At 44.0% G+C, this 16,890-nt stretch overlaps 1 protein-coding gene and 1 pseudogene across 1 annotated transcript in view; both read left to right on the top strand.

Annotated features, from left to right (window-relative positions):
- The window catches only part of Vstm4 (V-set and transmembrane domain containing 4), an 83,308-nt gene extending 66,654 nt beyond the window's left edge, over positions 1-16,654 (top strand). Inside the window, exon 8 of the mRNA XM_028789115.1 lies at positions 15,350-16,654. Within this exon, the coding sequence (XP_028644948.1) occupies positions 15,350-15,475 (126 nt within the window). The 3' untranslated portion in view covers positions 15,476-16,654. The remainder of the gene's footprint in view (positions 1-15,349) is intronic.
- On the top strand, positions 10,031-11,040 carry LOC114640185 (annotated as a pseudogene).
- Positions 16,655-16,890: the final 236 nt, after the last annotated feature.

The following is a 16,890-nucleotide window of genomic DNA, read 5'->3' as shown; positions in this document are numbered from 1 at the left end:
TATATATATATATATATATATGATGACCAAAACCCAGTTTTGGGACTTTCTGCTTTGAGTGTGCATAAAGATGGAAGATGAAAATTATTAATGTAGTCTATGTGCATTTATTGTCCACATTGCATATTGTAATGTGAATTTCACAAATGATCAGGTGTCCCCATTATCATTTTAGATTTAACCTTAACTCTTAGTTCATGCCCTGTATACCATGGCAGTACCACTGTGATGGTGATGGTTACCATGGTGGCAGCAATGGTGATGGTGGTGATGGTGTTGGTGGTAACGGTGAGGATATGAGGTACTGGTGGTGATGGCTATACTGGTGGTGATGTGGTACAGGTGGTGACGATGGCGATGATTAGAATGATATTTCAGTGTCCCTTTTCATATTCAGACCCTGTTCTGCTACTTTCAATAAGGATAGACATTTAATTCTTGGACAACTCCCTTACTGTCTCAGACCGGTTGAGGTAGTGACATGTTTCCTTGCTGGCATATGTCATACCCAATCCAACCAGGTGCTTGGTGACAAGTTCCTGTTTCCCCCATCATGAGCCCACTCCTCTTGTTAAAAATGCCCAGCTAACTCTGTTGGTTTCTAGGACATCATTTTCTGACCTGACCACATTGGACAGGAAGGACTACTCTGGCAATTCAGAATTTTCACATGTTAAAATAAAAAATACAGTTCCTTCCCTAGGCTCCCATTTCTCTGCCATGGTCCGTGTTATATACTTTTAAGTATTGTCCATGTATAGACAAGAGCTCATCCATGTGTTTGCTTATATCCCAAAGTACATTATGAACACCTACCGTTGTTATAGGTCATGGCTGTAGAATAGGATGGCTCTGCTTCCAAGTGTTCTTTCATGCAGATGGGAGTGTTCTTTGCGGACTGTATACCAGCACATCTCTCCCACCATTCATTGAGTTCCAAACTCCTCTTGATTGACTGCCCAGGGTCGTTCAGTCTCCCAATTCTTGGCCATATATGTTGTGCTGATTTTCCACTTTTAGGAAGGCTATTCTGGTGAGAAATATCCATTTACATATCTCCTTATTTAGTGCATTTCTGTGAGAGACATTTTTAAGCTTGGAGTTATTGTGTCACATGTACCTCTTGCTTTGACAGTCTGTCCAGTCTCTTCCAAAAATCTTTCCCCATTTTATTCTGCAGCCAACAAAGGATGAGAATGGTGGTTTCCTCACATTTTCCTCAGTGTTAGTTATTATCTATCCATCTGTCTGGCTGTCCATCCATCTGTCTATCTACCATCTATCTTGATTGTATTTTAAACCTGAAAGCCATATGCCTATGTTTTTCTCAAAGGTTAGAACTCAGTTGTGTGTTATAGTAGAGTCCCCAAAAGTGCTGTAAGAGAGAAAGAAGTTCATTAGGGAGAGTTCTGGGCCTTCTTCCTAAGGTGGGAGACATCTCTGGAAGCATTTTTTAATGATGACTAGCTGGTTTTCTTTTATTGTCTTATTTAATTTATACAATTACATGCACATTCTGGGCTAGGAAGATAGATTTGCCAATAAATCACTCATCTTGAAACCCTTGAAGACTTGAGTTCAAATCCCAGAACTGACATAGAAGGCAAATATTTGTACACACATGTAACCCATGCCATGATGGCCAGGCAGGACAGAGATTGGCAGATGCCCCAGAGCTGGCCAGCCAGTTTAATCAATTGGTAAACTCTGGGTTTAGTGAGAGAACTTGTCTCAAAAGGATACTTAATAGAACAATAGTGAAAACTCCTGCTGTCAACCTCAGGCCTTCATGTGTACCTCAATACAGATGTACATACACATACACTACACATGCACACAAGTTCACCACATATACATGCACACACAGTCAGAAGTGGTGCAGCACATTTTTAACAAGCTTGATTGGGGTGTGAGGCAGAGACAAACAGATCCCTGAAGCTCACTGGCCAGCTGGCCTAGCTAAGTCAGTGAATTCTGGGTTTTTGCACATTTGCACAAGTCAACCAGAGTCATTACCCTTCAGGGCTTATTTAATTTTGTCCTGTTGCTGAACACTTACTGGATGGAGGCATGAATGTGTTTGAGGAAGTCACTAGAGGCTGAGATCAAAGACCAAGTCTGCTATGTACTAGCACTGGTCACAAACAGGTTTTTGTCTTCATTTCTGCACATGCAGAATGAAGATGACTGCAAGAGTCCCTTCTGCATAGGGTTGTCATCACACCAGAAACTATTAGGTTCTATTGTCATAGTCTAATGGAAAAAGACAGAATATAAAGGATGGGACTTTATAGTGCCAAGAAGCATTATATACTGTGACAACAACAGAGTCAGGCAGGGAGCAAGGAGGGACTACTCTGTTTGACGAGGAAGATGACACATCATAAGGAAGCAATGTCCATTCACCCTGGTGCATGAGAGAGTCTTCTCTGGAAATGAGAGAAAATGGTATGAACATAGGGCCCAAAGCCATCCCTGAGCGAAGAGCACTGCCCAGCTCTATCCAAGATGTGCACAGAGACTAGTAGGGCTGGAGCTCTGGTCTGCAAGGAGGACACATGGAGTGAGCTTAGAAGAGGCACAGGACAAGATCCTGAGAGAGCCTGATAAGGACACTGAGTCTTCTTGTGAGCACTATTAGGTCACAGATAGAGAGCCTATTCCAGGCAATGCTTGTTATTTAGCAAGGTTATATCACATACTGCAACACACACACACACACACACACACACACACACACACACACACACACCACATAGCCTTTCCTGCTGTTCTGGAAGGAATTCCTCTGTGGGTATCTGTGGGTATGAGTCAATGCATCCAGTCCTTGAATGTCATCCAATGAGAGGCATTATACAAGTCCTACATTGTAGCTGAGGAAATATAGGCATAGAGAGGTTAGATACATTGTTCATGAGCATACAGATTATGAATGGCAGCCTTCTTGGTTTTGAGAGCAAGGCTCCTGAACACCAACCACCATAGAGACCCTTGTGTGATCCAGTGTGACAGGCCATGTGAGGATAGGGTTAAAACTCTCATTCTTGGGTTATTGTCTTGATTGAAGCTGATAAGCAAACACTCTTTTTCTAAGCAAAAGCAACATCTCTAGTGGCTGCGTGTAAAGGCACTTTGGGATGGCACTGGGGATACATGCATTCCTGGCTCATGTGGAAAGATGAACATCAACATATGGAGCAGCCACTGTGTGGCCAGGGGAAGCTTCAAGTATGGGAGCCTCATTGAGACCATTATCTGTAATCATATTTTCATTTGCAAAACATGACTTGTAAAGTCTAGAGGCATCCATCTGTCAATTTGTAAAATCTTGGAACCTATAAGGCTTATCCTTGGTCTTTCTGTGCTGGCTACATGTTACCTAGATGGATGGTGACTTGTGACTGTCCCAAGACATGTTAACCTGGGCATGTGGCTGTCCATTATATTGAGCGTACACTGAGGATGCCCTTTAATAAATGCCCTTTGAACTCTTTGGACTCAAAAGCATTGTGTGAATTTGCTTGGCTGGGGACTTCCGGGCAAGTCCATCTAGTCCAAGATGTTAACAAACTTCAGTAGATGAAATCCTGGTCTCCACTTCTTTCCTGAGTTCAGACTTTTCTGCTTTCTGTTGTCCTACAGCACACTGGACTCTTGGCCCTCAGAGCCTATGTAAGCACAAGAGGTCAGAAATCAAGGTTCTCACCTCATCTACATGAATATCAGTGTGTATGCCTGGAAGTAACCCAAGCCACTCAACAAGGCCAAGTGCATGTACAAGGCACGTTGGCTGTGGTCATACTCTCCCCTCCTGAGTATGGATGTTCAGAGTCCAGAGGCTCTGGGTCGGGGAAAACAGAGTGTGCTAAACAGGCAGCCTCAGCATTCTCGCCGGCCATGATTGTGTGCAGGGGCTTCAGGGAGACCGTGTTTGACCAGTTTCTTCTCTGTTGAATAAAAAATGAGCACTTGAGAGGAGAAGAGGATGTCTGGCCCTAACAATTCTTGTGGTCTCTTGGGGAAGTGGATTCCTGATTCTGCAACTCTGTAGAACTCCATCTCATGTTGGAGTGCTAAGGTGACGTGAGCACAACGCTGCCGTGTCCTGGGTATCGATCGGCTGCTGTGGTAATAGTATTACCTGACTGAACTCTTCACATTGGCAACGGGCAGCCACTGCAATTGCATTTCTCCTTATTCCTGCAAAATTAATTCAACATTCACATCCAACTGCAACCTCTACTAGAAAGTATTGTTTTGCAGGAGTCTGCATAAGAGATCATTAAATCCCTGCTTGCCCAGAAGAGAAACTTTCAGTTGACTCCATGGAAACTCACGCACGAGATGAAATCCCCAGAATGTGCACATTAGAAGCCTGAAGTATATGTGCTGTGAAGAGATACGTAACTTACAGATCTCCTGAGGTCGGTTTTCCTGGAGTCAGCAGTCGAGCCATTTCTTCCCCATGGGTGTACTTTCCATAACCACCACCCTAAACTGGGGCAGAGAACAGCTTAAATTAGAGCTGAGAGAGGCAGTCTACACTGATTCTGTGGTCTCAGCTCCTCACCACTGGTGGAGCAGATGAATGAGGCTAGGCAGGCCATAGCAAGCTCCGAAACTTTCATTCACCCTTACACCTAGGATGCAAAGACTAGATGTGTAGCCATTGTGATCACAAGACATCATACTGTGTGTGAGAATTTAACCTGGCTCCATAGCCATCAATGACAACTTGGGTTTAAGTCTAGGATTAGTGTGTTCCCCCAAGTAAGGGGCATTAGTGTGCCCCTGTCACCTACTAAAAAGAGTAAAGAGACATTAAGAAAATGGAGCTAATGAAGTCACCCTTCTCTGGTGGGAGAGCAAACGGTACCCTCTTGATGACTGGCAGTTTCTTAAGAGCTAAACAGACATTTGCCAGATGACCCAGCTGTCCTACTCTGAGATACTTACTCTAGAGAAACAGAAAAACCCTACAAAAGTCGCCTATCAATGTGTGTTTATAGTAGCACCTGCTGTGACTCAGCCACGTGGCTCCCAGGCTGCCTTGGGGTTTTCCTGAGGTCACAGACCAGACACTGCTGTCATTTCCCCTGCCACGTTGAACACATGGGCCTCAATTTTCATTCTTGCTGCCTCAGTGGTTCCAGATCTACTTCATCTGTTTTTCAGTGTGTGTGTGTGTTGGGGGGGGATGCTCAGGAGATCTGAGTGCATAGATGTAACAGAGGCCCTCCCCTGGGCAAGAAGCCCTTTTCTGTAAGATTTCTCTGACTTTCACGTGAGGTTTGCATGTCCCAAATCTCAGCACGAGAGTTTCCTGGAATGCCACATCTCTGTAGTCATTCTGCTGCTTCCAGTATTCTCAGCAGGAAGGGAAGAGAGGCAACACAAATAGCAGCAACAAAGTAGCCTTGTTGAACTGTGGGTGGCAGGTGAGGGGGTAGGGACTAGGTAGAAAACATCTGACTGAATGGGCCTCCTCCCTCAGACCTGTGCACAATCAGAATGGTGAGAGTGAGTGCCAGCTCAATTCCTGCCCCAGGCTGGGGTTGAAGTGGTGTGGAAGCCAGGCTCCTCACTTGGGGTTGGGGCAATTCACTTGGCCGCTAACAGCTGATGTCATTCACTGCTCCCTCACGATGGAGCCCACCATCCCTCTTCCTAGGCAGCACACAGATGCTTAAGTCCATATTTGGCTCTCAGTGAGCTGCCTACCTCATAGCTGGATTTACTGCAACTCAAAGATCAAGCTGTAAAGGGCAGGACAGCAGGGTAGTAGTGTCTGGGAGGATTGTGTGAAGGGGTTCCAGCACCTTCCAGTTCCTGTTCCATTTGCTTCCTCACTGAATAGCAGTAGACCTCAGGCTCCTCCTTCCTTTGCCCCCTGAAGGTGACATTGTATGTCCTACTACGTGCCCATTCATTTGAAGGTAGTTCATCTGTTCTTTCCCCCAAAGAAAGCATCTCCTCCTTATCTACACTGTGACCAATAGATTAGTGTGCTAGGGTGCCATAAATAAATTCCATAAACCAATTAACTCACACACCAAAGATGTGAGTTCCCCAGAGGCTTCAAGTCCAAGATCAACATGGCAGTGTCATCCCTCTAAGTGGCCTGCGTCTTGTCTCATGCTGTAAAGAATAGTCACATTGGATTAGCATTGCCTCTACCAACCTCATCTTAGCCTGTTTATTATTTTAAAAAAACCCATCTCCAACCCCATTCACATTCTGAGGTACTGCAGGATAAACAACATAGGGGTTTGACGGGGGCGGGGGGCTAGCTCTTCCCATAACCAATTTCCCAGAGTCTTTTTCTGTCAAAAAATATCCTGGCCCACATGGCCCACACAGTTCTTGTTGGTGTAAAGGATTCAGCATGTGTATAGGTGGGTGACAGATGGAAAGTGATGGTGTCTGAACGGTGCCTTATGCAGTACACATGTATCTAGTACCTTCTATGGGGCAGGGGCTGTGCCAAAACCCTCACATGCATTCAGTTTACACACTCGGAACTGACTCATTAGCTGGTTATTATTGTTCCTGCACACCAATGGTAAAACTGAACAAAATCAAGCAGCTGGCATTTGTACTAGGTCCAAATTCCTCCTGCCCTTCAGCTCTGTGGGCAGGTGAGGGCCATGGCAAAGCTCTCCTCCTCTCCGCTTGAACATGATCACTGTGATACCAGTTAGAAGAGTTTGCTACCTCAGATGAAGGATGCTTCACTGTATCTTCTCTGTCATTCTCTGCTGAGAGACCCTCCCTCCAGCTGTAGGAAGGATCCTCCTTTACCAGAAAAATGTGTGAAAAAGAGAACAAAGGTGACAAATGGCAAAGGGTCTGGGTGTGTGAGGTCCAGGCAGCTGCACAGAGACAGCAGATTCTGCATCTTGTAGCCTCAACCTGTCACAGGGGGAAATCGCATCTATAGTAACTTGGACAGACTTTTTTCACTGTTGGCTTCTCATTATTCCCCAAATGATACAGTGTAGCAACTATTTGCAGAGAATTTACATTGTATCCCATGGCGTAATTCATGTAGGGATGAATTCATTTAAAGTGTATAAGAGCATGTGTGGACAAACATGAACATGAAACTTTTACACAAAGGCCTTGGACATCTAAGGACCTTGATAAATGTACAAACCTTATGGATTTCAAGGCATGAACATTCAGTAGCTTTGAGGGACAGAAGAAGAACCAGGTTGTTCTGTGGCCTGGGTAAAAGGCAAAAGAAGATAAAACCACACAGGGTGGTGGGGGTACGTCTTTAATCTCGGTACTTGGGAGGCAGAGGCAGGCAGATATCTATGAGTTCAAGGCTAGTCTGGTCTACAGAGTGAGCTTTAGGGAAGCCAAGGCTACACAAGAAAAACTCTGCCTGGAAAAAAACAAACAAACAAGAAGAGGAGAAGAGAAAGAAGGAGGAAAAATATAATAATAAGAAGAATTAGAAGAAGAAGAAGAAGGAGAAGGAGAAGGAGGAGAAGGAGAAGGAGAAGAAGAAGAAGAGGAAGAAGAGGAGGAGGAGGAGGAGGAGGAGGAGGAGGAGGAGGAGGAGGAGGAGGAGAAGGAAGAGGAGGAGGAAGAGGAGAAAAACCAGACTGGAGAGGTGCTTCTGACCTGTTCAGAAAGTCTCACTGCCTGCCTCCTGCCTCCAGTAAATTCAGCAGCATCTGTGTATAACAGTGGGTCCATCAGAGCCCCATTGATTCCACTTTGGAAGTTCCCTGTCATGCTTTTGGTGCAACCTAGGTTTTCCAGTGGGCTTGGAAACAGTGGGTTAGATAGGCTGAAGCCTGTACTCTGAGGCATAATGCCTGCGTATACCCTCCCTTGTGATTCCTTGGAGGAATGTTTTTAGAATTCCTTATGTAAACCAAAAGACAAATCCTTCACATTAAATGGTGCATATCTGCATCAAAATGTAGCCTTCTTATGTCCTCTATACACCTGAGGTTGTCCCTTAATAATTCACCTACTAAAGATGATGCAAAACGCAAATACCAAGAAACATAGTCAGTGTGCTGTGTAGGGAATGCCAGGGAAGTCCACAGGTTTAATACAACTTTCCACACAAACATTTTTAATCCACATTTGGTTGCAGAACCGAGAGATACAGAGGACCGATTGTCTCTCTATCCCCCCAGCATCCAGAAACTGCCACACAGGCCACAGAACAACCTGGTTCTTCTTCTGTCCCTCAAAGCTACTGAATGTTCATGCTTTGAAATCCATAAGGTTTGTACATTGATCAAGGTCCTTACCATCTTAAGAGTGGGTGGCCTGTAGAGAACTAACAGGGTGCTTCCTGGCCATCTCCATAGACCCAGCACTTCTGTTTTGGACTGGGATTGCTGTAGACATTGGGGGTGGTATTTTAGCTAAGTTGGGTTTGTCTAGCCAAGGTTATAGAGAGAGAGCCTGGGCTATAGCAATCAAGGCCTTGCTACAGATCCCTTACCTGGCTTTGGATTATGGCAAGCCCTTGCTACCCATGATGTTCATACCACACTCCCTTCCTGGCTTCTGGCTTTGGTCTCTCTGGTCTTACCTAGTCTTCTTGAGAAACCAGAAAGCATCTCTAATCTCTTTCTTTAAGTAGCATAAGATTTAGTGGGGCATCAGTGTAAACAAAGACGGGTTGATAAAAACTAGTGAGAATACATTTACCTGCCTTCCCGGCTGTGAGGACTTTATTTCCAGTTCACCGAGCTGGGGAGTGTAGTTAAGCACATGTTTGATAGTGCCAACCAACTGTGCCTGCCAGGAAAACAATAGGTCCTTTAAAGGTGCCAAGCACTGATATTATGCGTCTTCTGTGGTAAACTGTATACACTTCACACTCCTGAGCCTCCTGCGTGCTACCTCATATCTTCAATCAAATTATTACACTCCAGAAATATGCATAAGGGAAATGATTGTACACATTTTATGGTGGGTTGTTGCTTGTAGCAGTAATTGAAGTACCTTTCCCACTTATGAAAGTACTAATTTTATTTGTTTTTATTGCTTTTCTAGATGCAATTATTTATTTAGTGTGCTTTGGCTTTATTAAATTATGTTTACTATAGGAACATCATAAAAATGTATGAAAACAACACATCAGCCAAGCCAGCCTGGTGACCTGTATTGAGAAAGCGGGTGTTATTTTTCATATCCAAACGTAATGAAATAACTTAAGAATAAACAGATAATCTACGCTAGAAAACAATACAGCTTCAAAGTAATGCAATAAAACAACTGGACAATATGATTTCATAAACCTGGGTTCTAAAATTTACATGAGTTGGGTTTTGAGTACTTATTGGAAGACACGTGGTGTTTTTAAATGGAATCGTTACAGTGTGAAATGTAATTAAACAAAAGGCCAGAGCATACATCGGGGTCTGTTGGCTGGTAAGATGTGGACGGCTAAGAAGCAGTGTAAAGCCTTTCCGTGCCAGAAGGAAAGCAGAGTCTCCATCCCTACAGATGTGCTTAACTTTGAACTTGAAAAATGGCTAGACAGGTGTGCTGATCGCTTGCTCAGAAATCACTTGGCGGGATATGCTGGCATGAAGTTCTTTGTCTGCCTTTTGCCTCTTGTTCCAGTCTTCTTGGTGTTTTTCTCAAAAGAACAAAGGCTCTCTGCTTTGACATTTTGTTTGAGAAACTTCTCCTTGTCAACAGTTTCTTTGTTATGGTCTCTATCTAAAAAAGGGTGAAGGCATATAGGTTTTGTGTGTTTGTTGTTTTAAAAGAGCATGATACAAAATAACAGTAAAACAAAAGCTGAAAACTGAAAGCTCAAATCTAACACCAAAGGCTAGAAATGCAGAGTTGCTGAAATGAAAATATTGGTATGGCCCTAAATTAGCGACCACTTTTACTTATCCAGTTACAAATTTAAATTAATCAGTACATTAGGTAAATAGAAGCCTATTGTAACATCTAAAAAGTACTAAGCAAAGAATATATAATAAAAGGGGGCCGGGTGTCTTAGAACCGAGGGCCCGCAGGAGTCCCTGTGGCCACTGCGATGCAGAAATACGAGAAACTGGAGAAGATTGGGGAAGGCACCTATGGAACTGTGTTCAAGGCCAAAAACCGGGAAACCCATGAGATTGTGGCTCTGAAGTGTGTCAGGTTGGATGATGACGATGAGGGTGTGCCAAGTTCAGCCCTCCGGGAGATCTGTCTATTCAAAGAACTGAAGCACAAAAACATTGTCAGGCTTCATGATGTCCTGCATAGTGACAAGAAGCTGACATTGGTTTTTGAGTTCTGTGATCAGGACCTGAAGAAATATTTTGACAGCTGCAATGGTGATCTGGACCCTGAGATTGTGAAGTCATTCCTCTTCCAGCTGCTGAAAGGCCTGGGATTCTGTCACAGCCACAACCTGCTGGATAGGGACCTGAAGCCCCAGAACACTCATAAACAGGAATGGGGAGTTGAAATTGGCTGATTTTGGCCTGGCCCGAGCGTTTGGTATTCCAGTCCGCTGCTATTCTGCTGAGGTGGTCACGCTGTGGTACCGCCCACGGGATGTCCTCTTTGGGGCCAAGCTGTACTCCACGTCCATCGACATGTGGTCAGCAGGCTGCATCTTTGCAGAGCTGGCTAATGCAGGGCGACCTCTCTTCCCCGGCAATGGTGTGGATGACCAGCTGAAGAGGATCTTTCGACTGCTAGGGACACCAACTGAGGAACAATGGCCTGCCATGACCAAGCTGCCAGACTATAAGCCCTACCCAATGTACCCAGCTACAACATCCTTGGTGAACATCGTACCCAAGCTCAATGCCACAGGGAGAGACCTGTTGCAGAACCTATTGAAGTGTAACCCTGTGCAGCCCATCTCAGCAGAGGAAGCCTTGCAGCACCCCTACTTCTCTGACTTCTGTCCCCCGTAGGCTCTCTGACCCCTGGTGGCCAGGCTGGGGCCTGGCCTATTTAAGCCTCCCTCCCAGGAGGGTGGGAGAGTGGGATCCTGAGCACCAGCTGTGCTGGGCCCAGCCGGGGTAGAGTTACCCTGGCTGGCGGTTTTCACTCCCTCCATGGACTTTATTTAATTTCATAAATTGGCTCCTTTCCCACAGTCTGATGATATGATGGTGGGGTGGCTCTGAAGGGTGACTGGGGATCCTTGCTCTGTGATTTGGCCCTCAGCTTATGCAACGAGCTGCTCATGTCTGCTCTGTCTCTTTATCCTGAGATCAGGGACAGGAGGCCATGGTCCCCGTTCTTTTGATTGTGTCGTGGCAGTTCTGTCTCCACACTCAGCTTATATACTCCTGCACACTTTTCTCCTCTGCCTAGAAGAGCCAGATACAGTCGTGAGGTGGGATGCCACTGGCCTGAGGGCAGAGCTGAGCCTTTGCCAGAATGGGAGAATGGGCCAGGCCTCTCTTGTCTCTGCATCCTGTATAGAGCCCACCACATCTGTTTTCTTATATTTGGAGTTGTCAGCTGGGGCAGGAGAGACCCAGAGCTGTGTGAGTCTCTTCCATAAGCACAACCCTTCCCAGTTCCCGTTTGCCACTTTTCCAGAGCTTAGGGTACAGTGAGAGTAGGAAATGAGCTGAGGCAGAGTTCCAGGGGTTCCCCCTTGACAGGAAGGGGAAGGGGGGGTCTCTCAGGCCCGCTGTCTCAGCAGGCTGTCAGCTCCTGTGGAGAGGTTGGAAAGGAAAAAACCTTTGAAGACAGGCCACCAATCTGTGTTCTTGCACATGGACTAATTCCTCCTGCCACTTCCACCATCTCGCTGAGCTAGTTAGAACCTCGTTCCAGCTCTCCACTGTTGGTGCAGTGGTGAATACCTACATGACCATGCCCACTGTGGGCCATCATCTAAGCTCTGGGCATGGAGAGACTACCTTCTTAGACGTTGGTAGGAGGTAGGCCTAGCAGTACAGGCCTGTATTCCAAACTACCAAGGAGCCTGAGGCAGAAGCACTACAAGGCCAATGTGGGCATCAGAGTGAGTTCAAGGCAATCTGGACAACCCAGTGAGACTCTGTTTCTAAATAAACAAGATATTAAAAGGGGAAAAAAGAATATATAATAAAGAGTGAGTCCCCTCAGCAACCCAACTTACACCCCTTGAAATCATGGCTATGGGGTTTTCCAGTTGCTGATTTCCAAGGGTAGCGTCCACATATTATAATAAAACACACATATTTTCACAAATGATGCTATACAGACCATGTACAACTCCATCAATTTTAAATGACTTTTGAAACCAAGGGTCAAACTCCAGACCTTGCACGTATTTGGTAAGTAGCACACTCCTGAACTACCAACTCTATGGATGTTTAAGATTACACCATCATATATGTTCCATTCTGCAAATTCTCAGGTTGCCACTGAAGAACGGGAGGATCTCTCATTTTCTATGCTTGTCCCAAAGAATAATCTCGTCAGGAATAGATAAGAGGACATGAGAGCTTGGGCAACTTAAGACAAGTTTGGAAACTTAAAGACAGAAAGTCACACATAAATAGTGATTGTGTCAGCATACACAAGCCCTATGCAAGCCAGACCAAATTGAAGAATGGAGAGAGGAGGTGAACATGAAGTTTCAGCCCCAGGCAAGGAGCAATTGGCAACTGACAACTGGGACAGTTTTCTTTATGAATATTGCCACTTAGAGTTTGACCCTGCTCCGGTGAAAGGCTACACACATCCATGAACATATTAGGCAGAACACATTGGAATTGATGGATGGAAAAAAAGAACATGAGATTGGGTGGATAGTGAAGAGGGGGATCTAGGAGGAGTTGAGGAGAGGTGAACATGGGAAAGACACACCTATGAAGTTCTCAAAGAACTAAGGGCAAAACTATGGGTCTTTTGGGATGAGTGAGGCTGTCTCACTTTATTTGTGCAAGACCTATTGTACATCCTCTCTTGGGAGTCACAGGCAGTCTCTGTCATCCCCTGCTTTCCTGGGAACCTCCAGTGGTCTCTGGCACTCCTTTCCTTTGTTTCCAAGTGGGTTGTTAGTCCAGATCTTTGCTGAACTGTAAGCCCCTTAGACATGAGCTGCAAACATCTTTTTTGTTCTTTATGATTGTTCTTTAATTCTATTTAGAATTTTGCCATCCAGAGCAGGACAATGCACCACTTATAAAAACCATAAGATGGTTTTTCTGAAAGTTCTCCATGTGTTCTTTCAATAGTTTTAGAAGTTTACATATTTTAAACGTATGTGGACTGACATAGGATGCGATTTCATTTTATTCTTTCTCCTAAATATTCCAATAGCATTTACTGAAAGATGATACCTCAGTTCACTCCTGGAGTCTCTAGTCAGTCCCACTGATACATACGTTTATTGCCTCCCAGTATTACCATATTTAAATTATTTCAGTTGTACACTTTTAATATCACCAGACTTGGACTGCCAGTTATTCATTATCTTTTTGTTTTCTTGAGAAAGGGTTTCTCTGTGTAGCCCTGGCTGTCCTGGAACTCACTCTGTAGACCAGGCTGGTCTAGAACTTAGAGATCTACCTGCCTCTGACTCCTGAGTGCCAGGACTAAAGTTGTGCACCACCATGCTCAGTTTTTCGTCATTATCTTAACATCTCTTAATCATACTAAGAAGACACATAGCTGTGACTATGTCATTCAAAGACTGATTTTGTCAAGAGTGGTTTTTCAGTGTTACCAAATGGCTTTCCAGCATCTATAGAGATAATCACTATGTTTCTCTCTTTTGATCTTTTACTATTAATTATTTTAAAATACTGAACCATTCTTGCTTTCCTATATAAAATCCACTTGAATGTGTGATTACCTATCATATTCAGTACGATTATGTGCCTCTTCATCCTCCTGAATAAATCTGAATGGAAACATATATGAGCACAGGGTTTGGTCTAAAACCCAACAAGGTTCCGTCCTTCTTACTCTCTGATCAGCAGCTTAATGATGTGAGATGCTCCCAGGCGCTTTCTTCAGAGATGCCCTGCAACCACTCTGCCGGTGCTGCGAAGAGGCAGCTCTGCCTTACTGCTCCTCTGAGGGTACTTAGCAAATTCAGTCTTCCTACACTTAACATTTGTCATTTATATTTTTCTGGGACATTATCATTTTACCTTGTGTTTCAAATTTTGTTTTTAGTATATTGAGCCAAGCAGTCTTCTAACAGTATGTAAAATTTCTTTCCTTTATATTCTATTTCCATTTTTGTTTTCTGTTTTATTAGTTCTCGATTTCTTATATTCTTTTCCTCTTAATAGTGATCAGTTTTTTAGCATATGCTCATTATGAGTACTTTCAAATACCTGATTCTAGGTATTTTTTGTGTAGTTTCTGGTTTTGCTGTGTTCATCCTTATTATCTTGCTTGGATGTTGTTGTTTGGTTTTTCATTTTTGTTTTTTTGTTTTTTGCTTGTTTTGTTCATTTCCCACCTTCTTGTGCCTGATGCTTGAGGTGGTGTGAATAGGTATGGCTCCCATAGATTCATGTCTTTGAATGCTTGGTCCTAGGGAGTGGATTTATTGAAAGATGTAGCTTTGCTGCAGTAGGTGTGGCCTTGCTGGAGAACGTGTGTCACTGTGGAGTCAGGCTTTGAGGTCTTCCATGCTCCAGCTGTTCTCAGTGTAGCACACAGTCTCCTTCTGCTGCCTTCAGATCAAGATGTAGGACTCTCAGCTCCTTCTCCAGCACCATGTCTGCCTGCATGCTGCCATGCTTCCTGCCATGATGGTAATGGACTGAACCTCTGAAACTGTAAACCAATCCCAATTAAATGTCTTCCTTTAAAAGAGTTGCTGTGGTCATGGTGTCTCCTCACAACAGTGGAAACTCAAACCAAGTCAATGCTTAACCCTTTCGTGTCATTAAATGGTAAAGCACTTAAACTAGGATGTTTCATGACCACTCTTCTCTCTATACTCGTTAGAATGGATTAAGAAATCTTTTCTTCATTATAATTTTCCAGATGCTCTGAAGTTTTAGGTATGTAATGACACCATTCACAAATTTTCTAAGTTTGTTATTAATTTCCAGTAGGCTTGTTTCTGTGTCTTGTACATTTCCTTTTGACCAGAGCTATTACTCTGCTTTGTGAGATAGAGTCCAGTGGCTTCTGTGAGTAACTGATATGAACTTTAACATTAATCACAGTGACTCTTGGCAGAGCATGGTGTTCTACATGGAGCAATGAGCTATACCTTGTGACTTGTCTGTGAATATGTTCTTATTTATTTTTCCCTAAACATTTCCCTTAACATCACCCTATAAGTACTATGGAAACATATACTTGATAAACGAGTACATGGTGGATGACTGGCAGTAGTCAGCTTGAATTATGCTTTGCTTTTTGTTTTCATTTTTCTATATAGCCCAAGATCACTGAGGAAAACTTGACCTATGCGGAGCTGGAGCTGATCAAACCACACCGGGCTGCCAAAGGTGTTCCCACCAGCACCGTGTACGCACAGATCCTCTTCGAGGAGAACCAGCTGTAGTGACTGTCATCTCTGTCAACTCTCTGGCTGTCATCTGTGCTCCCAGTTATTTAGGACACTCAGAAACAAATGTCCTAGTTTTGTATTTTCACCTGTGCCTTCAGTGTGATGGGGATCCCCTTCCCACGGCATTCTGATGTCTGCTAAGAGGTACGTGCTTCCCAGAAGAGAAGGGCCAGCCCTTGGCCATGTCTTCCAAGACAAGAGATCCCTGGCCTGGTGCTGAGTACAAGGACTCTGCTTCTGAGAGCACCTGCTGAGCCAACTGTATCAATTTTTCCTCTTCTTGTGTCTTAGTTTTGGAGGAAAATCAAATCTTAATTTTAATCAGCTGCCCTTGTTCTGTGTAAGACATCAAGCACCCAGTTTATAGCCACAGGAAATGCCTGTAAAGGTCACAGAGAGTGGGGAGCGGGAGAGAATATATAAACTCAATAGTTCTCTGAGGCTCTAGGACACCCAGGGCAGAGCAATCTCCTGGTGGTGATGGCAGCAGCCACTTGTGATGACATCCACTGTTTTTAATAGACGCTTTCAAGCTGGCCATGTGAGGACAGAGGTGCTGATGGTTGAAAGTCTGAGGTCTGGCTCAGAAAATTCTGGTACTCATGTCTTTAGATCCATACTTCATCAAGGCTGTAGATCTACAAGAACAGCATTGTAACGTGTTTGTCCCCCTTTGGCAGAATGGACCTAGAGTGCTAGGAAGACATATTGTTCTCTCTTTCCAAAGACTCGAGTGTGGTTCCAGTGGGTACATCATGTAAGTGAGCAAAGTGTGCCAAACTTAGTCAACTCCCATTCAAGAGAGAGCACAGCTTTTCACCATTCCCTCAGCATAGCAATGAAAGTACAAGCCAAGCTGGGAAAGTGTCTAGAAGGATTTAACTCTTGGCAAGTGCTTTAGCCATCTCAGCCTTGGATGAGAACCATGAATGCCTTGGGTGGACGTCAGGGGACCATGAGGCATAAGACTGTGGGGAAGTTGCTCTGTGGTCCTAAACAACAAACAAAAATGTCAGACTTAATGGAAGTAAGAGTCATCTTGATTTCCGCAGTGCTATTAAGGATGTTTCTTGATGTATGTGTACTCTGGTGGCCACTTACTACACACTATAAACATTGTTTGGCTATGTAATTTTACAATGTATATATGATAAATTATCTATTTTAAACACAGCTGGGGTGTGAGTTGTGCCCTCTATATCACTATTGGACTTCCTTGAGTTTCTTATCACCTCAGATCACCTCAAATATTCTGTATGTGTAAAAAAAAATGATCTAATCCCTCCTAGAATTCTTGAAAGTTACATGGGACAATAAGCATTCTAAGATTCTGGAAAATATAAGTCAATACACAAACAATCTCTCTTGACCTTCATGCTAAAGCCACTTAGCATTTTAAAACAAATTAA

Source organism: Grammomys surdaster, unplaced genomic scaffold (assembly GCF_004785775.1).
Source record: "Grammomys surdaster isolate TR1022 unplaced genomic scaffold, NIH_TR_1.0 125789, whole genome shotgun sequence".
In the NCBI taxonomy this organism is placed as follows: Eukaryota; Metazoa; Chordata; class Mammalia; order Rodentia; family Muridae; genus Grammomys; species Grammomys surdaster.
This window is presented reverse-complemented; position numbering and strand designations above follow the sequence as displayed.